This window comes from Anabrus simplex, chromosome 1 (assembly GCF_040414725.1).
Source record: "Anabrus simplex isolate iqAnaSimp1 chromosome 1, ASM4041472v1, whole genome shotgun sequence".
Taxonomy (NCBI): Eukaryota; Metazoa; Arthropoda; class Insecta; order Orthoptera; family Tettigoniidae; genus Anabrus; species Anabrus simplex.
In genome coordinates this window covers 236,912,910-236,929,636 of record NC_090265.1, presented here as the reverse complement: position 1 = coordinate 236,929,636, position 16,727 = coordinate 236,912,910, and the positions used below count along the sequence as shown (strand labels likewise).

Sequence of the window (16,727 nt, the reverse complement as noted above, 5' to 3'; positions counted from 1 at the left end):
CTTTCGGTCTTAAACCAGGATGAATGTCAGTCACCCAATCGCACACAGCTGGTACAGTTCTCATGCAGCATCTGAACTTTCCTCACCAGTCCCTCTGGCACATTCCTTTTTCTCAGGCATTCCCATATATGTTCTCTCTTGCAATGTTCACATTAAGGATTATTATTATTTTTTATTATTATTATTATTATTATTATTATTGTTATTTATTATTTTCTTCTTTAATATGTATATTTTAGGATGTTAATATCCTCTTATATTACTGTCAATAATAATGTCTTTTTTCTTTCACTTTCTTGTTTCAGGCATTATCTCAGGCAAAGGCACTTCAGAAAGAAGTTGATTTGTTACAAGGTAGCCCATACCTGCATGGACTTCGGAGGGTATCGGAACTGAAAACTCTTTCCCTTTCAACTTTAAAATCTTTACAAGCACAATTAAGAAGTGACTTAGAAGAAATAGAAAAGGTAAACATTTTTAGATTGGCTTCTTTGTTTGCAGTCTAGTATCATCCCGCACTAGTATGTATCTAGAGAAATATATATTTTAAACTAATAGTTTGCCATCATTTTACTAGTGGTTTTCTTCTTATAAATATTAGAATACTAATAAGCAAACCCAACTTGTCTTATAACACAATAGGAGGTCACCGAGTACTATGTACTGTGACTTGGTTAGATCTGTTGTGCTTCCCCGATAGGGAGAGGGTGAAACCTGGTGTCAGCACATTGCCTACTCCAGTAAAATAACAAAAAGGGGTCTGTTCAAGGCTTACCATCCCCATCTGACAGGCAAATAACTATTAACAGCATCTTATGCTGTCATTCAATATGAGCTCTTCAGAGAGGTTTGGAATTGAACCTAGGTTTTTGGTACACAATCTAGTGATTAGATATTGTATACTACCACTTCACCTAACTTGGTGGTCAACATTCATAACTTACCCAGCAATGATTTTACGTGATCTGCAGAGCCTAGGCCTTGAATGCATTCTTGGGTCACCCTCAAGGTTCAGGGTACAGTTCCCAGTTGAGTGATTTAGAAGTGAAATTTCCTCCTCTGGAGAGGCAAATATTTCTGATGTTCACTCAGCCTACTGCAGGAAAGAGTACCAGAATTATTCCTGGGGATAAAGGTGGCCAAAACCTCCACCAGCACATCTGACTTTGTGTAGAGGTTTTTTTGCTTTATTATTTATTTACATATTTTACACCCACATTGGAGCACTTAAATCAATACATTTGAGTTAATTTCTTCTTTTTCTTCTCCCAGAACTTTCTCATCCTCTCCGACCTGGAAGCCCTTTGTGTGTCCGATATAGTATATTGTTTCCGTTCAACTGTTTTTAGTTTGAGACTTATGCTTTTGTTCTTCAAAATCCTCTTCTCTTTTCTGTCTTTGATTTGTTGCCAAGTTATACCCAATTCTTCCAAATCACCCTGAACTTCTTTTAATCAATTATTATTGATTTTATTTTTCAAAAAAATAATCAAATAGTTGTTTCATTATCCTGGTGTCTGGTAATCTTGGTATGTAACAGAAAAAGGAAATTCTTCTTTTACGCATTGTAGATATTATTGATTCACATTCACGATAGACTATGTTGTTAGGCAACAATCTCCACTATCCATCAACTTGGTGTTTTTTTTGCTTTACTCTAATTTAATAGGCAATATTCCGTACTTGTTGATAAATAATTTAGATTCATTCTTTTATGGCATGTATTACCGTATTTATGCGAATAATCCCCGCACCCTAATTTTAGGAAGGCTCATTTTGAAGAAAAATGAAATGAACTGAAATTTCTTCCATTGAAAGAGTAAAATAGACATAAACAAACATTTTATATCACTCCACGTGGTCTTTACGCAAATATAAACGTGTAAATTTACGGATATAGCTGCTTTTACAAGTCATTAATCTCATTTTTTGTCCATATTGACAATAGTGATTACATACAATTTACAAAATATACATTTAATGTTAACCTACTCAATACTTACAATACCACATTTTGTGGTTAAATATTTATAAATGACAGAAAGGATGTGAACATGTTTCACCCTTCTTAATGGGCATCATCGCACAATGAATAACCTTAAAACAAATAATTACAATTAAGAACGTTTACAATTATTGGTTATATAAAACTGGAATGAGATGTTGTGATATTAAAAGTTATTTTCGATATCATGATTAGAAAGTTTGACGCGAAAGTTACAAACACAAGTTAAAACTATTGTAGTACATTTTTACAATATTGTCTAAAAGATATATATCGGCATTCGTCTGGAATTGAAATGGATCCTCTTCTTTTAATTTTTGGTGAAAGTCAATGTTATTGTCGTGTTCACCACCAAGCAGATTTGAAGAAAAAAATATGTAAAAAACATAGTTCTTATTCATGAGTTCTATTTTTGGGCTTATGCCGTGTAAATAATTATAAACACACTCAACGTTTCAAAAGGAACCTTGCCTTTCTTCATCAGGAGACAAAAGAGAAGAGAAACGACGTATTGATGGTTGCTAGGAGAAAGCAACAAGGAAGCTACAAATGGTGCCCAAAGATGTAAAGGGGACGCCATTTTAGCCCAATGCTAGAGACAATGAATAGTGGCAGCAAAGCATTACTCTCTAATGGTTCTGATTATAGGTAGCCATGATTCACTGAGGTTGTAACCTGTATCGCGGTTGAAATTATCTGGATGTTTACGTATTTCAACCGCCTCCCTGATAATTCTTGGGCGATATTGCTTTATACGGGCAAGAACATCCACTTCTTGGAACAAGACATCATGACCAGGTGTTAGGGCATGGTCAGCAACAGCTGATTTATCAGGTTGGTTGAGTCTGATACATCTGGTATGTTCTTTGATGCGAGTACACACCGTTCTCGAAGTCTGCCCAATATAAACCTTGCCACAAGTACAGGGAACTCTGTAGATACCAGGTTGTTGTAATTTAGGCAAACTATCCTTAGTTGGTCGCAGGAGTTGCCTAATCTTAACTGATGTTCCAAAAACAGTTCGTACATGGTACCTACGTAAGATTTTAGCTGACAAGGGTAACGCGACGGTGGTGATGGATGAAGATGAATATGACAACAAGATCTCGTCCTTGTTAGCTGATCCTATATATAGGATTAACAGTCGTGATCCCACAACTCGCTACTCAAATATGACCGTCAAATTGGTCAAGCAATCTTCTATTCCAGAAGATACAGCAAAGAGTCTCCTTCCAGGGGATGCTATTCCTCCGAGACTGTATGGCCTTCCCAAAATACATAAGGAGGGTGTTCCTCTTAGGCCTATTGTCAGTACGATTGGTTCCCCGACATATGCCCTTTCGAAATATTTAGGTAGTCTTCTTCAACCACACCTGGGTAACACCCCTTCATATATTAAGGATTCCACACACTTCATTGAGAAGTTAAAAACTATATCACTTCAGCCAGGCGATATCTTGGTGAGTCTCGACGTGGTGTCTCTGTTTACGAGAGTACCTGTTGATGGTGTTATGTCTCTCATTAATGATATTTTTACTGAAGAGATCGCAAGGCTTTTCTATCACTGCATGACCTCCTCCTACTTTCTATGGAATGGGAAATATTATGAACAGACAGATGGTGTGGCCATGGGAAGTCCTCTCTCTCCTGTTGTGGCCAATTTCTTCATGGAAAACTTCGAAGAGAAAGCTTTGTCGTCGGCACCTTGCAAACCGAAGATCTGGTGGCGATTTATGGATGATACGTTCGTCGTATGGACGGAAGGTGAAGACAATCTTGGTCACTTTCTGAATCACCTCAATCGCCAGCACCCTTCCATTTGTTTCACCTTGGAAATGGAATCTGACGGCAAGATACCTTTTTTGGATGTTCTCGTCACCAAGAAAGAGGATGGATCTCTAGGACACAGCGTGTATCGTAAGCCCACACACACCAATAGATATCTCCACGCAGATTCTCACCATCACCCTGCCCAGAAACATGGTATCCTTACAACTCTGACTACCAGGGCCAGGAGGATTTGTGAAGCGTCAGATCTACAAGAGGAAATTAACACCTTGAGAACCACCTTTGAGAGCAACGGTTACAGCAGAGCTTTGATCTCAAGGGTTCTGAAATCGGCACATAATCGGACGTCTGTTAAGAAAAAAAATGTAAAAGGAACTGCTTACCTACCTTACATACATAACACGACGGATCGTATTGCTAAAATCTTACGTAGGTACCATGTACGAACTGTTTTTGGAACATCAGTTAAGATTAGGCAACTCCTGCGACCAACTAAGGATAGTTTGCCTAAATTACAACAACCTGGTATCTACAGAGTTCCCTGTACTTGTGGCAAGGTTTATTTGGGCAGACTTCGAGAACGGTGTGTACTCGCATCAAAGAACATACCAGATGTATCAGACTCAACCAACCTGATAAATCAGCTGTTGCTGACCATGCCCTAACACCTGGTCATGATGTCTTGTTCCAAGAAGTGGATGTTCTTGCCCGTATAAAGCAATATCGCCCAAGAATTATCAGGGAGGCGGTTGAAATACGTAAACATCCAGATAATTTCAACCGCGATACAGGTTACAACCTCAGTGAATCATGGCTACCTATAATCAGAACCATTAGAGAGTAATGCTTTGCTGCCACTATTCATTGTCTCTAGCATTGGGCTAAAATGGCGTCCCCTTTACATCTTTGGGCACCATTTGTAGCTTCCTTGTTGCTTTCTCCTAGCAACCATCAATACGTCGTTTCTCTTCTCTTTTGTCTCCTGATGAAGAAAGGCAAGGTTCCTTTTGAAACGTTGAGTGTGTTTATAATTATTTACACGGCATAAGCCCAAAAATAGAACTTAAGCTAATGATGCCCTAATTATGGGTGAAACATGTCCCGGTATCTAATATGTTAAGATCTATTTCTTAAATTAAATTTAAAAACTTTTATGTATTGAATATGTGGAATTTATAACGTGGTATTATTCTTTGGCTTTAAGTACATTTCAATACGGACCATAACATGAGATTTGTAACATATAAAGTCATGCTTGCCATCAAAGCACATGGAAATATTAATTTCCTATTTACCACCTAATGTAACGTACCGTAATTAATTCAGCCGATGAACCAAGACTTCGTTGCAACCTTTAAGGAGCATTATAAACAGAAAATTCTAGGCCTCTTACTTTCTGAACAAACGTTGTTACTGGTTGAATTGTGGAAAAAACTAAATCTTAAAGAAGCGCTTTATCTTGCCCTGAAATGATGGGAACTAGTAACCGCTCAGATCATCACTCGATCATGGAGAAAATGGTATGTTGATGTTGAAGAGCTCACCGATGATTTTCATGAGTTCATTAATGAAGATAAAAATGAAGGACTGATGATCAAAGATATCCTGAAGACTATTGAAAATAACATTCGTTTTGGAGAAGTGGATGGAAGTAACATTAAGGAGTGGCTTCATACTGATGATGTACTGTATTGCCTTAGTATCACTTTTTAACTGATGACGAAATAGGAACTAAAAGTGCGAATGGAAACTCAGCAGTCAGCTGCGAAGTGACAAGTGGAAGTGAGGGAGATGGGATATAGGAGTGCAACACAATTGTGTGCCGCTTCAGACCACACTGGAGTTGACTGAAGCATTAATGTAATTCTTGGAGCAAGAGGGCGGTGTGGATTTTTCAGACATTCTTGTAATTAGAAAGCTCAGAATTGACATAAAGAAGAAGATAAGTTGTAGGAAAGTGGTGGTGGTGGGGTATCGGATTTTTTAAAGTGGCTTAAATAACACCAGGTAAATTAATTTACTCATGTTCTGCTGGTAATTTACATGAATATTTTGAATGTATTGTTGTCGCATTGACTACATTTTGATTTCAAAAGAGGGATTCATGCACTGCATTTTAAGGTTATACGTAGAGTTCGTGGTTTATAGCATTTAAAAATCAGAAATTTAGCGTTTTGATTTCTAATTTAGCATTTTGTAGCATCTACAATTCAGTGTTTTGTAGCAAATTTGTTGAAAATAGGCATAATTTGCTAATCGAAACCGACTTTCAACCTATTAGGTCGTGTTACGTACAATTAGTACGTGTTGAAGAGATGTTGAGTACAGAACAAAAATGGCCAACTGGACACCAGTGTGATTCGAGCCCACAACCTTTGAATTCACTATAAAAAATAAGACAAACGTGAACATAGGACTGCAAGAAGTATTAATGCACACACACGAATATGCCTATTTACAAATTTACAAACACAATTTCAAAGTAAAAAATACTATTCTGAACGTATTTATTTTATCACAGTACAACACACCTACAAGAAACAGGAATTTCAATGATGAATGAAGTACAACATGATAATTGTTTAAACGGTGTCCTCCTTCATTCGAGACTGCCTATCTGTTACAATATCTTGTACTTGCTAAAAAGAATTCTACATCGACACTGTTCGTGGAGGCCCAAATGCACAGCAGTGCTGCTGAGGCAAAGGAAAGACTGCAAAACATTTTTTTCTTCAAGTCTTTGATTGCAAAGTCGGCACATCAATAATGGCCTATCTGTATCGCTTACATAAAAATGTCCTGATTTGTGACTCTCGGCATGCTGTTTGATCGTCACTTTGCTTCTACCCATGGCTACCAGACAATAAAATAAATCACTACCGTACTTTAAAATAGTAATTACTGCTCAACACCAACGTCAAGAATAACCGACTATGATCAAAGGTCAACACAAAAGGGATGAACATGTGTGCTTGAAAGTGTATTTGCTATTTGATTGATTGTTCTTTGCAGTGCTCTTTGGCCAGTGAAAGATATTCCACTTATTGAATGATTTAACCCTTTGGCCTACCATTACTTGTGAAAGGAAATATTTCCTTACATACAATTTATGTATTTTTTCATCACTTTAACATAAATTTGACTATTCACATACATAAGAATACACAGAGCAAAGTGAGCTTTTAGCTCGTCTATAGTAAAAGGAAACTAATGTTTTTGTTCGTAAGTATTACTGGTTTCAAGGGAAGCAGATAAATTAGCAAGAAATATAGAGGCATAGGCATTGGTTTCCTTAGTAACGTGATCCCAGAGCTGTGGGGTTAGAAATTCATTCCCTATGTCCATTTCTTTCGGATTATTTCCCAACCCCCTCCTCACTATAGAGTGAATTTCAGAAAGTGGTTTGCATGTTACAGAAACAGGCTTATTGTCAACAAGATCATAATTCCAAGTATCATTTTACTAGACTTTCCATCCGCTCTTGTTGTATTCTGGGTTTGTCACGTAGTTTCAGTTGGCACTATCATCTCGGAACTAATAATAATGCTATTTGCTTTACCTCCCACTAACTACTTTTACAGTCTTCGGAGACGCCGAGGTGCCAGAATTTAGTCCCGCAGGAGTTCTTTTACGTGCCAGTAAATCTACCGACACGGTGCTGTCGTATTTGAGCACCTTCAAATACCACCGGACTGAGCCAGGATCGGACCTGCCAAGTTGGGGTTAGAAGGCCAGCGCCTTAACCGTCTGAGCCACTCAGCCCGGCCATCTTGGAACTGAAATCAGAATCACTTTCATCACTGTCATTTGAAGAAGTATTTTCACTCTCCAGAGAATCATTTATACTTTCAACATCACTATTTTCAAGCCAGTTACGAATAACCTCATCCATCGTAATCTATAATCTTCATTTCCGTATTGACAATTGCACAATTAAAAATAGGAGGGGATTTCCACCAATCAATACTTATTTATTGTACACATTAAACTACAGGACCGGTTTCGACCTCATATTCAAGGTCATCTTCAGCTGAACCATATATACATATTAATATAATGAAGCTTTGATTAAGATTGTGGTGTTGAAGGAATGCCATATGATGATGATGTACATTTAGTTATATACAAATGGGGCACGTCTTAGCGTGAGCTGGCGTATATGTCATTCTGTGCAATATTGCAATTGTATGTCTAAAATGTTGAAGGTCTTAAAACTAGTGTATAAAACACGTCTTTTCCTAAACTAACTTATATATATGTACAAGATAAAAACAATACATAAAAACACTTCATGTACATGAACATTCGTTCTTGCTTGGTGGTCAATACATCGACTAACTTCCGTATTTAAGTCTTATTCACAGTTGTACACTTCAGCTGCTATTCATAGAGTTTGTAAAATTGCATGGATAAAAGTTTTGTCTTCCTGTGCGTATGTGAGATAAAACACTTTCAATTTAAAAAGGGTGCCAAATGTATGGATGAAATTCAAGTAAAATATGTTCAGCTCTGCTGTGTGTGTTGCCCTTTTATAAGAACCAGTTCATGTTTACTTATTGGCGTCCGTAAATCTGGGTGACATTGGTTTCAAAGTAGTGGTAACATTACAAGCTCGCATGTCAAACACAACTCAGCTACACCAACAACAATAAACATAACATCATTGCACAGCTACAAATGGGAAAGGAGCCACTACTTTGAAACCAATGTCACCCAGATTTACGGACGCCAATAAGTAAACATGAACTGGTTCTTATAAAAGGGCAACACACACAGCAGAGCTGAACATATTTTACTTGAATTTCATCCATACATTTGGCACCCTTTTTAAATTGAAAGTGTTTTATCTCACATACGCACAGGAAGACAAAACTTTTATCCATGCAATTTTACAAACTCTATGAATAGCAGCTGAAGTGTACAACTGTGAATAAGACTTAAATACGGAAGTTAGTCGATGTATTGACCACCAAGCAAGAACGAATGTTCATGTACATGAAGTGTTTTTATGTATTGTTTTTATCTTGTACATATATATAAGTTAGTTTAGGAAAAGACGTGTTTTATACACTAGTTTTAAGACCTTCAACATTTTAGACATACAATTGCAATATTGCACAGAATGACATATACGCCAGCTCACGCTAAGACGTGCCCCATTTGTATATAACTAAATGTACATCATCATCATATGGCATTCCTTCTACACCACAATCTTAATCAAAGCTTCATTATATTAATATGTATATATGGTTCAGCTGAAGATGACCTTGAATATGAGGTCGAAACCGGTCCTGTAGTTTAATGTGTACAATAAATAAGTATTGATTGGTGGAAATCCCCTCCTATTTTTAATTAACCTCATCCATGCCGTGCTTGGATGCTGCCATGATTGTTTACAACGAGCGGCAAACTGAGGTGCTTTTTATTTTCCGTACTTCAGCTCAGAGTTACTATATGCACAGAGAAAATAGCTTCAGGTATCATCTGACATCAATCGGGTAGGCTGCAAAACAAACAGAATAAATCTCTCTGACCAGCTAACAGTGATAATGAACTTATAAATGTATGGTGCACCAGAACGGAAATGTCCGTCAAAGTATGTTACCGCCTTACGATTGCAATGGGCGCTGCACTAATTCTTTCTCCTGAAATAAATAACATATCTTATTTTTAAGAAAAATGAATCTTTTTTAAAAGATATACGTTTATTTTGTATAAAACAGAGAGTTTCGCATCTATTTTCCATAAATTGCATAATTTCGCATTTTGAACCAATTTTGCATTTTATCGCTAATTCAAAATCGCTAAAAACCCGAAACATGTATGGTTTAATAAATAATGTTTCTTTCATTTAATGAGTGTATTGATCAAGGCGGATTTAAATAAACTATTATAAATAGTTATATTGTAAATAAAAAACCACTCGTACGGGTCATATAAGATGAAGGCGCATACACTGACAAAGTTTTGACGTATTTCGCATTTGATATAGATGTTGATTCCGATAGGGAAGTGTTACTTTAAACCCATGTAATCATTATGTATTGTGCTAAAAATCACAAACTCTATACGGTATGTATTTATGTTCTTTAATGTCCATTAAAATTAAAAATACAGATCATCTGGGTTTTCTAAATTATTATTATTATTATTATTATTATTATTATTATTATTATTATTATTATTATTATTATTATTATTATTAACCTTCAACCCTTCCCAGGCATTAGAACGGATAATCAAGGTTTTACTGTGATTTTATCGATCCATTTCACCTCTATGCAGTGATCAATCATTCGCTCTCTAAGAGAATACATAGTTTGTGTATGTCATGTGTGTTCATAGCATGCAACAAAAACAAAACAACAGCTACTATCTTGATAAACATTATTGGCATTTTTTCCATCTCAGTTTTACAGAGTGGTGCCAAAGTTCTTCATGTCCCACATTAGATAAAGCTTATTTTACCATCATGTCCATTATTGACTAGATAGATGGCTGTAAATTAAACCTTTCCTAGGGTCAGTAGGATGAACCAATTGCCTGTTGGCAGGAAAGGCATTTTATTTGGCCCGTCCATGTGAAAAGCTGATGAAAGAAATGTGACCACATATGCAGTTTATTAATAAATGTCTTACTGTAAATCTAGCATTCATTCTAACAAACATTCTAAGGTACAAACAAATACTATTTTGACAACGTGAAAGTAAGTACTTTTGTCCATCTGTTTCACCACCATGCACAGATCTCTTTTGTTGATGAAATAAATCTTCCCTTCATTGTTTCTAGTTATATTTCTGTCGTGTTTTCCTTGTCAGGGAAATCTGAAACTTACGTTCTTTTTGTATTTTTCCAGGTTATTTACTTGCAGACAGCAACCAAGTGCATGGTTTGCGAAGAAGGCGTACGAAGTGTTACTTTAAACCCATGTAATCATTATGTATTGTGTAGTAAATGTGCCACAACACAGAAAGAATGTCCTTATTGTCAGACTCCAGTTACGTAAAACAGGATTGCTAAACTCATTGAACAGTGCATAATCGTATTTTAAATATTATTTCAGAAAAGACATTTTAAAATTGCATTAATTAGTAGAATCTGTACATATGAGTATATGAAATCCTTACAGAGCACCACGTGTTATTGCTAAATGTTGGATAGTTGCAACCAAAGTCTCCTTCGAAAAATTTTAATTTTGCTGGGAGAATTTTAAGTGCTTGTTGTCGATTATGTTTAAAGATTGTTTTGATACATTAAGTATCTGATATAGCAAGGGAAGAACCCTAGATCATAATGATCATGAGCAGGAAGAAATAATTGGAATGTTTTGCTTAAAATGTTACATTATAGACTGGCTAGAGCATGCAGCATTGATGGTATATACATTATTTTTTGTTTGCATTTATGTGTGAAAGGTTCAAATATTGAGGTCAGCGGCTTAGCTGGGAAAGTACAATTGAAGCATGATAACTATGATGAGTAATAGTTATATTTGTTACCAGAGTACCTTGTGTTTTTATTGTTGTCATCATTATGTATTCCATCATATTCTTGTCGTAGTAATCACTACTACCCTGTATCGTTGGCATTTTGTCAAAACCATATAGATTAAAATATGTCAATATAGAATTTTCCTTTTGTCTAACTTCCATGGCAACTTCAGAAAGGAAGGGTATTTTAATCTGTTCGACATCTGGAAACTTAGAAACAACACCAACTGGCCCACCAAATTGCTGCTGGTTGGGATGGAAAGCTTATCAGAGAAATCTGGATCATCCAGCATAATATGTATAGGTTACCATATTAAGCTTGATGTCGCCAGTAAGTGGTGTGAAAAACATTGGCTTTTAAAGTAGTGACCAGTGCTGTGAGAAGTAATTTTAATATGGTAGGATACCTTTTCAAAAAGAAAGTATTATTAGACCCTTAAATAAGACCAATATAATTTTGAATGATAATGTATTAGAAAAAATAACTTGGATAGACTTCATTTACAATAAAGTAAAATTCTTTGAAAGGGAGTAATTTCATATATGAATTGTGATAATGCTTTATCAATTAATGCATGTACAACATATTTACTAAGACTAAAGGAATGCATATTCAAATTGGAGTTACAACTTCGTAATAGGATCACAAATGAGTATTGTATATAGTCAGTCCGACTGCATTGATAATTTGAAATTTAATTCGTGTTCATTTTTAGAATGCTCTCTGCTAGTGCAAATAACTCTTAATGAAAATACTTTGAGAGTTAGAGCATATACACTTTGAATTAAAAAGGTGCCATGATTGTGGTTATGAAGTGTTTTATGAAATGAAAACTTTAAATACTCCTCTAATTTTATCACTGAACACGTATGTGAACCTTGAGAACAAAATGGAATATAATATTTACAGCTCAAGAAAACAAATAATGCACATACACATTTTATTAAAGTTATTTTTCTTTCATCACATTATTTTGCAAAAAGCAAGTCATCATACAATCTCTGACAGTCCTTGAGCAACAGTATATTCACTTGCTGAAATTGCTGATATTTCATCAGTGTTATTTTGAGGGGCTTTTTAAACAAATGAAGAGCCTCAAATCCAACACTGACAGGGTGTGGTCTTCAGAGAAGTTGCCAAAAATCCTCTTCAAATGAAAGCTTGTACTCAATATATCCATCAGTTATGTACTTCAGAGCTAGTAAATCAGCATCATTTGCTGATCTGCCTTAGTGAATTGAGTCATATACTGGTAGGTTTTTGTGAGTGTGGTCCTTAAAAAAAATAGATTGATCATGCTCCTTAACTCAGCAAGGGAAAGGTTTCGTCCAACAGTTTCATACAGTTTCGTGGAGTTAAAACTTGCATATACACAATATTCTTCCAGCATTTAAAAGCACACAACATTGCTCCAGCATTTAAAAGCGGTTCAGTTCCACATTATTGCAAATCTTAATATTCCCAGTTTCCTATTTTTAAATACTTTTTTTTAATGCCCGTGCATCTGTTTGGTAATACCAGTGGTACAAAAACCTAAAATTGGTACTTTTTGTTAGATATGCGGTAGGTATCATAATGATAAACTAAAGCAAGATCACCTAATTAGCCCAGAATCAGATGTTGTACAAGCTTTGTAATAGTCTTAACTTTAATATTGGTGAACAGTCCCATTTATACATACAGGAAAAACCATTGAGTTAACGACTATTTACATACCGAGCGAATTGGCCATGAAGTTAGGAGCATGCAGCTGTGAGCTTGTATTCGGGAGATAGTGTGTTCGATCCCCACTGCCGACAGCCCTGAAGATGGTTTTCTGTGGTTTCCCATTTTCACACCAGGCAAATGCTCGGACTGTACCTTAATTAAGGCCATGGATGCTTCCTTCCCACATCTAACCCTTTCCTGTCATCACCATAAGACCTATCTGTTTCGGTGCTATGTAAAGCCAGTTGTAAAAAAAAAAAGTTAATGACTAGTTATGACTACCTGTGTTTGAGGGGAAGATGTTTTTGTTGCTGTCATTTTTATGAAGTAAAAATATTCTGGCCTGATGCAAGTGATATTTAATGCAATGAAATTTTCTGTGGAGTTCAGTGTGTTGGGATAATGCAACAGCATAGTAGTCGCATTTTGGAGAATTCTGATCAGCCTCGCAAGATCAAAACATTTCCCATTTGACACAGGTTATAGTGGTATTTTACGTTGCGGCCATTGTCCTCTATTTACCAACAGGTTTGGAGATGCATAAGCAGGCTCAAACAATGAATACATTTTCTAAAGATAAACATAAATTAAGTTATATAAATATTGGAAGTAATGTTATAACTGCCTATATTTGTTGCCCAGTTACTTTTATCATGTTCTTATGAAACTATTCATCCTTCATTGCTGTTCCATTTTATGTCATGGTTTGTCTGCAAAAACCACTGTGTAAAATATTACAACTTTCAGTTCTGGCACAAAAACCCCTGTTGTGTAACACTGAATTTTGTAGGAAATACAGTATGCTTTTTGCTGCTAGATGTATATGTGCTAAGAGTCAGTACTTCCTTGAAAATGGCATTATATATTGATATTTCCTGTCAGAACAACAATATGGAACTTATTTTGTAATGGATATTTTAAAGGTCTTCTAGGATGTATGAATTGATCTTGACACTATGTACAGTATATTTCCTCAGATGTAATACAGTAATTGCATAGTGTTAAGTCGGAGGACCCAGGGGCCATAGATTGTTATTAATAATTCTTTCTTTGACAACTTCTCAAATTATTTGGGTATCTTGCAGGATATAGAAAAATAAATTACTCTTATCTTCATTATTTATATACCTGTCAGCCAAATGTTCCTTTATCAATATGTATTAACAATTTCCACAAAGAAAATGGACATCTTATTCTTCTACCGCTAGTTGTACACACACTCCTGCAGGTGTACTTGTGCAGGGGCATATTTGGAAAAGAACATATGCATCTGTGCTCAAATATAAATTGTTTTGTGAGTTGAGCCTTAATTGTAGCTTATGCTGCATAGTAATTTTGAATGGCTTTTTAAATTTTATATCACAAATTATTTGCAGAACCATAAGAAGTTCCTGTTCCTGAGATCCTTTGGAGAATTTTCTTAACAATAACTAATGCCATCCATTCCTATTGTGGCAAGAACTCTTACGTTTACTTGTTGGCTCCTTGTCTGTCATATTTCTGTCTTCGAAATTTATGGATCATGTTGCGACTAGAAAGATTTATATCCAGAAATCTTAGTTGATTAGATAATTTAAGTTCACAGGCTGATTCTATTAGTTCATTTCCTCTTATCCAGATGCAGCCAAGTTTAGACAGATATGGTTTCTCTTTTCTTTACTCTGTTCCTCCATCAGTCTTCATCTGTCAGTAGATTCCAGTCCAGAGTTACTTGTCTTTATATTGTTATTAACTCTTTAAGAACTATGTATTTCCAAATGCATTAACCCCCCTGTGCTGAGTTATTTTTTCACAATTTACCCTTCATCTAAATCAAGGCCCTAAGTCAGTTTAACACTTTCTCTCTCCTCCTTCCATATAATATATTAGATTACATTTCATACACATGTACTCTCACTTTAGAGATTGTAAAGTAAAGGTTCTATAGACTATCACAAGTCAGCAGGTATGTCGACTTTCAAGTGGCAGCACCTCCTAAGGTTGGAATGTGGAACTAAGAAGGTGTGCACGTTGCAACGAACTGTTTGTCAATACCATTGCCACGTGGTAGCACTTGTGACGAACCGTTTTGTCAGTAGTGCCTCAAACAGCTGTAATGTGGAACTAAAATGTTGCCTGTATAGTGACGAACCATTCCTTCAATAGCATTACCGTGAGGTAGCACTTCTGATGAACCGTGTCAGCAATAGCACTTGGAAGGTTAAAAAAGCCCCTTCACTATAATTTAGGACTTTCATTATGTAGATGTCGTGTAAGAAATTCTGCTCGGAAGAGAGTTAATACTGTGCAGACTGAGAATTATTTAATGAAATTGTAATTTGTAATCATCTACTTATATACAGTATGTGAGTTTCTTATGGCCATTGCCTGCAATAAACGTATTATTATAATTTGGGACTTTCTTGGCGTAACTCTCCAGTCATTTGTATTTCTATCATTTGTCAGTGTAATATGTTCAGATTACTGCAGTCTTGTTATTAGTTAACATTTCTACCTTTATTGAGTCATATGTAGATGGATAGGAACATGAACAGGATAAACATAATGACAGGTCGCCATCAGGAGAGGGAGCAGTAAAAGAGGAAACAAAGACAAACATGAAAACACAAAAAGGACAAGGTCAGTCTCCACAACTATACATGCTGCCATCCTTAAATAGATAAGCTTTCTTCTCATCAATCCCGGTTCCTCTACATCCACCTCTTTCCAGCCCATGATGAGCTCGCTTCTGCCTTCCAGCCTTGTCAGGAGAGTGGGCCGCAATGCTTGGTGAGGGGCTATATTGGAAGGTCCCCAGTCTTCATGTGGTCAGTGTGGGGCAAAAAGAAAGGGGCTATATTGGAAGGTCCCCAGTCTTCATGTGGTCAGTGTGGGGCAAAAAGAAAGCCGAATAAACACAGGAAAAAGGAAGAGACGAAAGCCTTGATTTCTTTCCAAGAGAGTCGGGCTGGATAGCTCAGGTAGTAAGGTGCTGCTGGCCTTCTCAGGTCAAGTTGGCAGTTCAATGCTATCTCATTTTGGTGGTATTTGAAGGTGCTCAAATACATCAGCCTCATGCTGGTAGATTTACTGGCACATTGTCTTATGGGACAAAATTCTGACACCTTGGCATCTCTGAAAACCGTAACAATAGTTAGTGGGACGTAAAATTATTATTAATAATATTATTATTATTAGTAATATTACTTCCAAACGATTGTAATTTTTTCTGCGACATACATTGTTTCTGCATCCCAGTTTCATTTTTGTCCATTATCACTGGTCATACTTTGATCACATGCCATTATATACGTGAAATATTCCTTATGCATTAATTCTTTAACCATCGTTGATACATATCTGTTCCATACTAGTTTCTGTACCATAAGGAATAAACACATTCAAGTTTGCGTCCTCCTCTTTGTTTTCATTCCTATTGTTGTTTTTTTTTTCATTGTAGTGATTCTGATTCCTCATTAAATCTTTCCATTTTCTGCCTCAATCATGAATCTGCATCCTGAAGTAGCGATGAGCAATGCTCTCGCTCGATAGTCTCGAGACCAACGTCGCAGATCTCTGTTCTGTTGCAAGAATCTTGAGACCAATTCTCATGTGCTGCAATCTGTGCGACTTCACAGTTACTATGAACGTAAGCTTGATAATATATCATCAGCGGTTATCGCGTGAAGTAACGTTCTCATATGGAAACGTGTGCCGATAAATTTTGTCAAAAGCCTGGAAAACTACTGCACGT

General features: G+C 36.2%; 1 protein-coding gene across 6 annotated transcripts in view; it reads left to right on the top strand.

Annotated features, from left to right (window-relative positions):
* Positions 1 to 13,086, top strand: part of unk (RING finger protein unk) — a 337,167-nt gene extending 324,081 nt beyond the window's left edge. For 5 of the 6 annotated variants that reach the window (XM_067158929.2, XM_067158953.2, XM_067158932.2 and 2 more), the window contains 2 exons: positions 306 to 467; positions 10,653 to 13,086. In XM_067158929.2, coding sequence (XP_067015030.1) covers positions 306 to 467; positions 10,653 to 10,802 — 312 coding nt within the window. In that variant the 3' untranslated portion in view covers positions 10,803 to 13,086. The remainder of the gene's footprint in view (positions 1 to 305; positions 468 to 10,652) is intronic. The other variant, XR_010861738.2, reaches the window with a different exon arrangement.
* Positions 13,087 to 16,727: the final 3,641 nt, after the last annotated feature.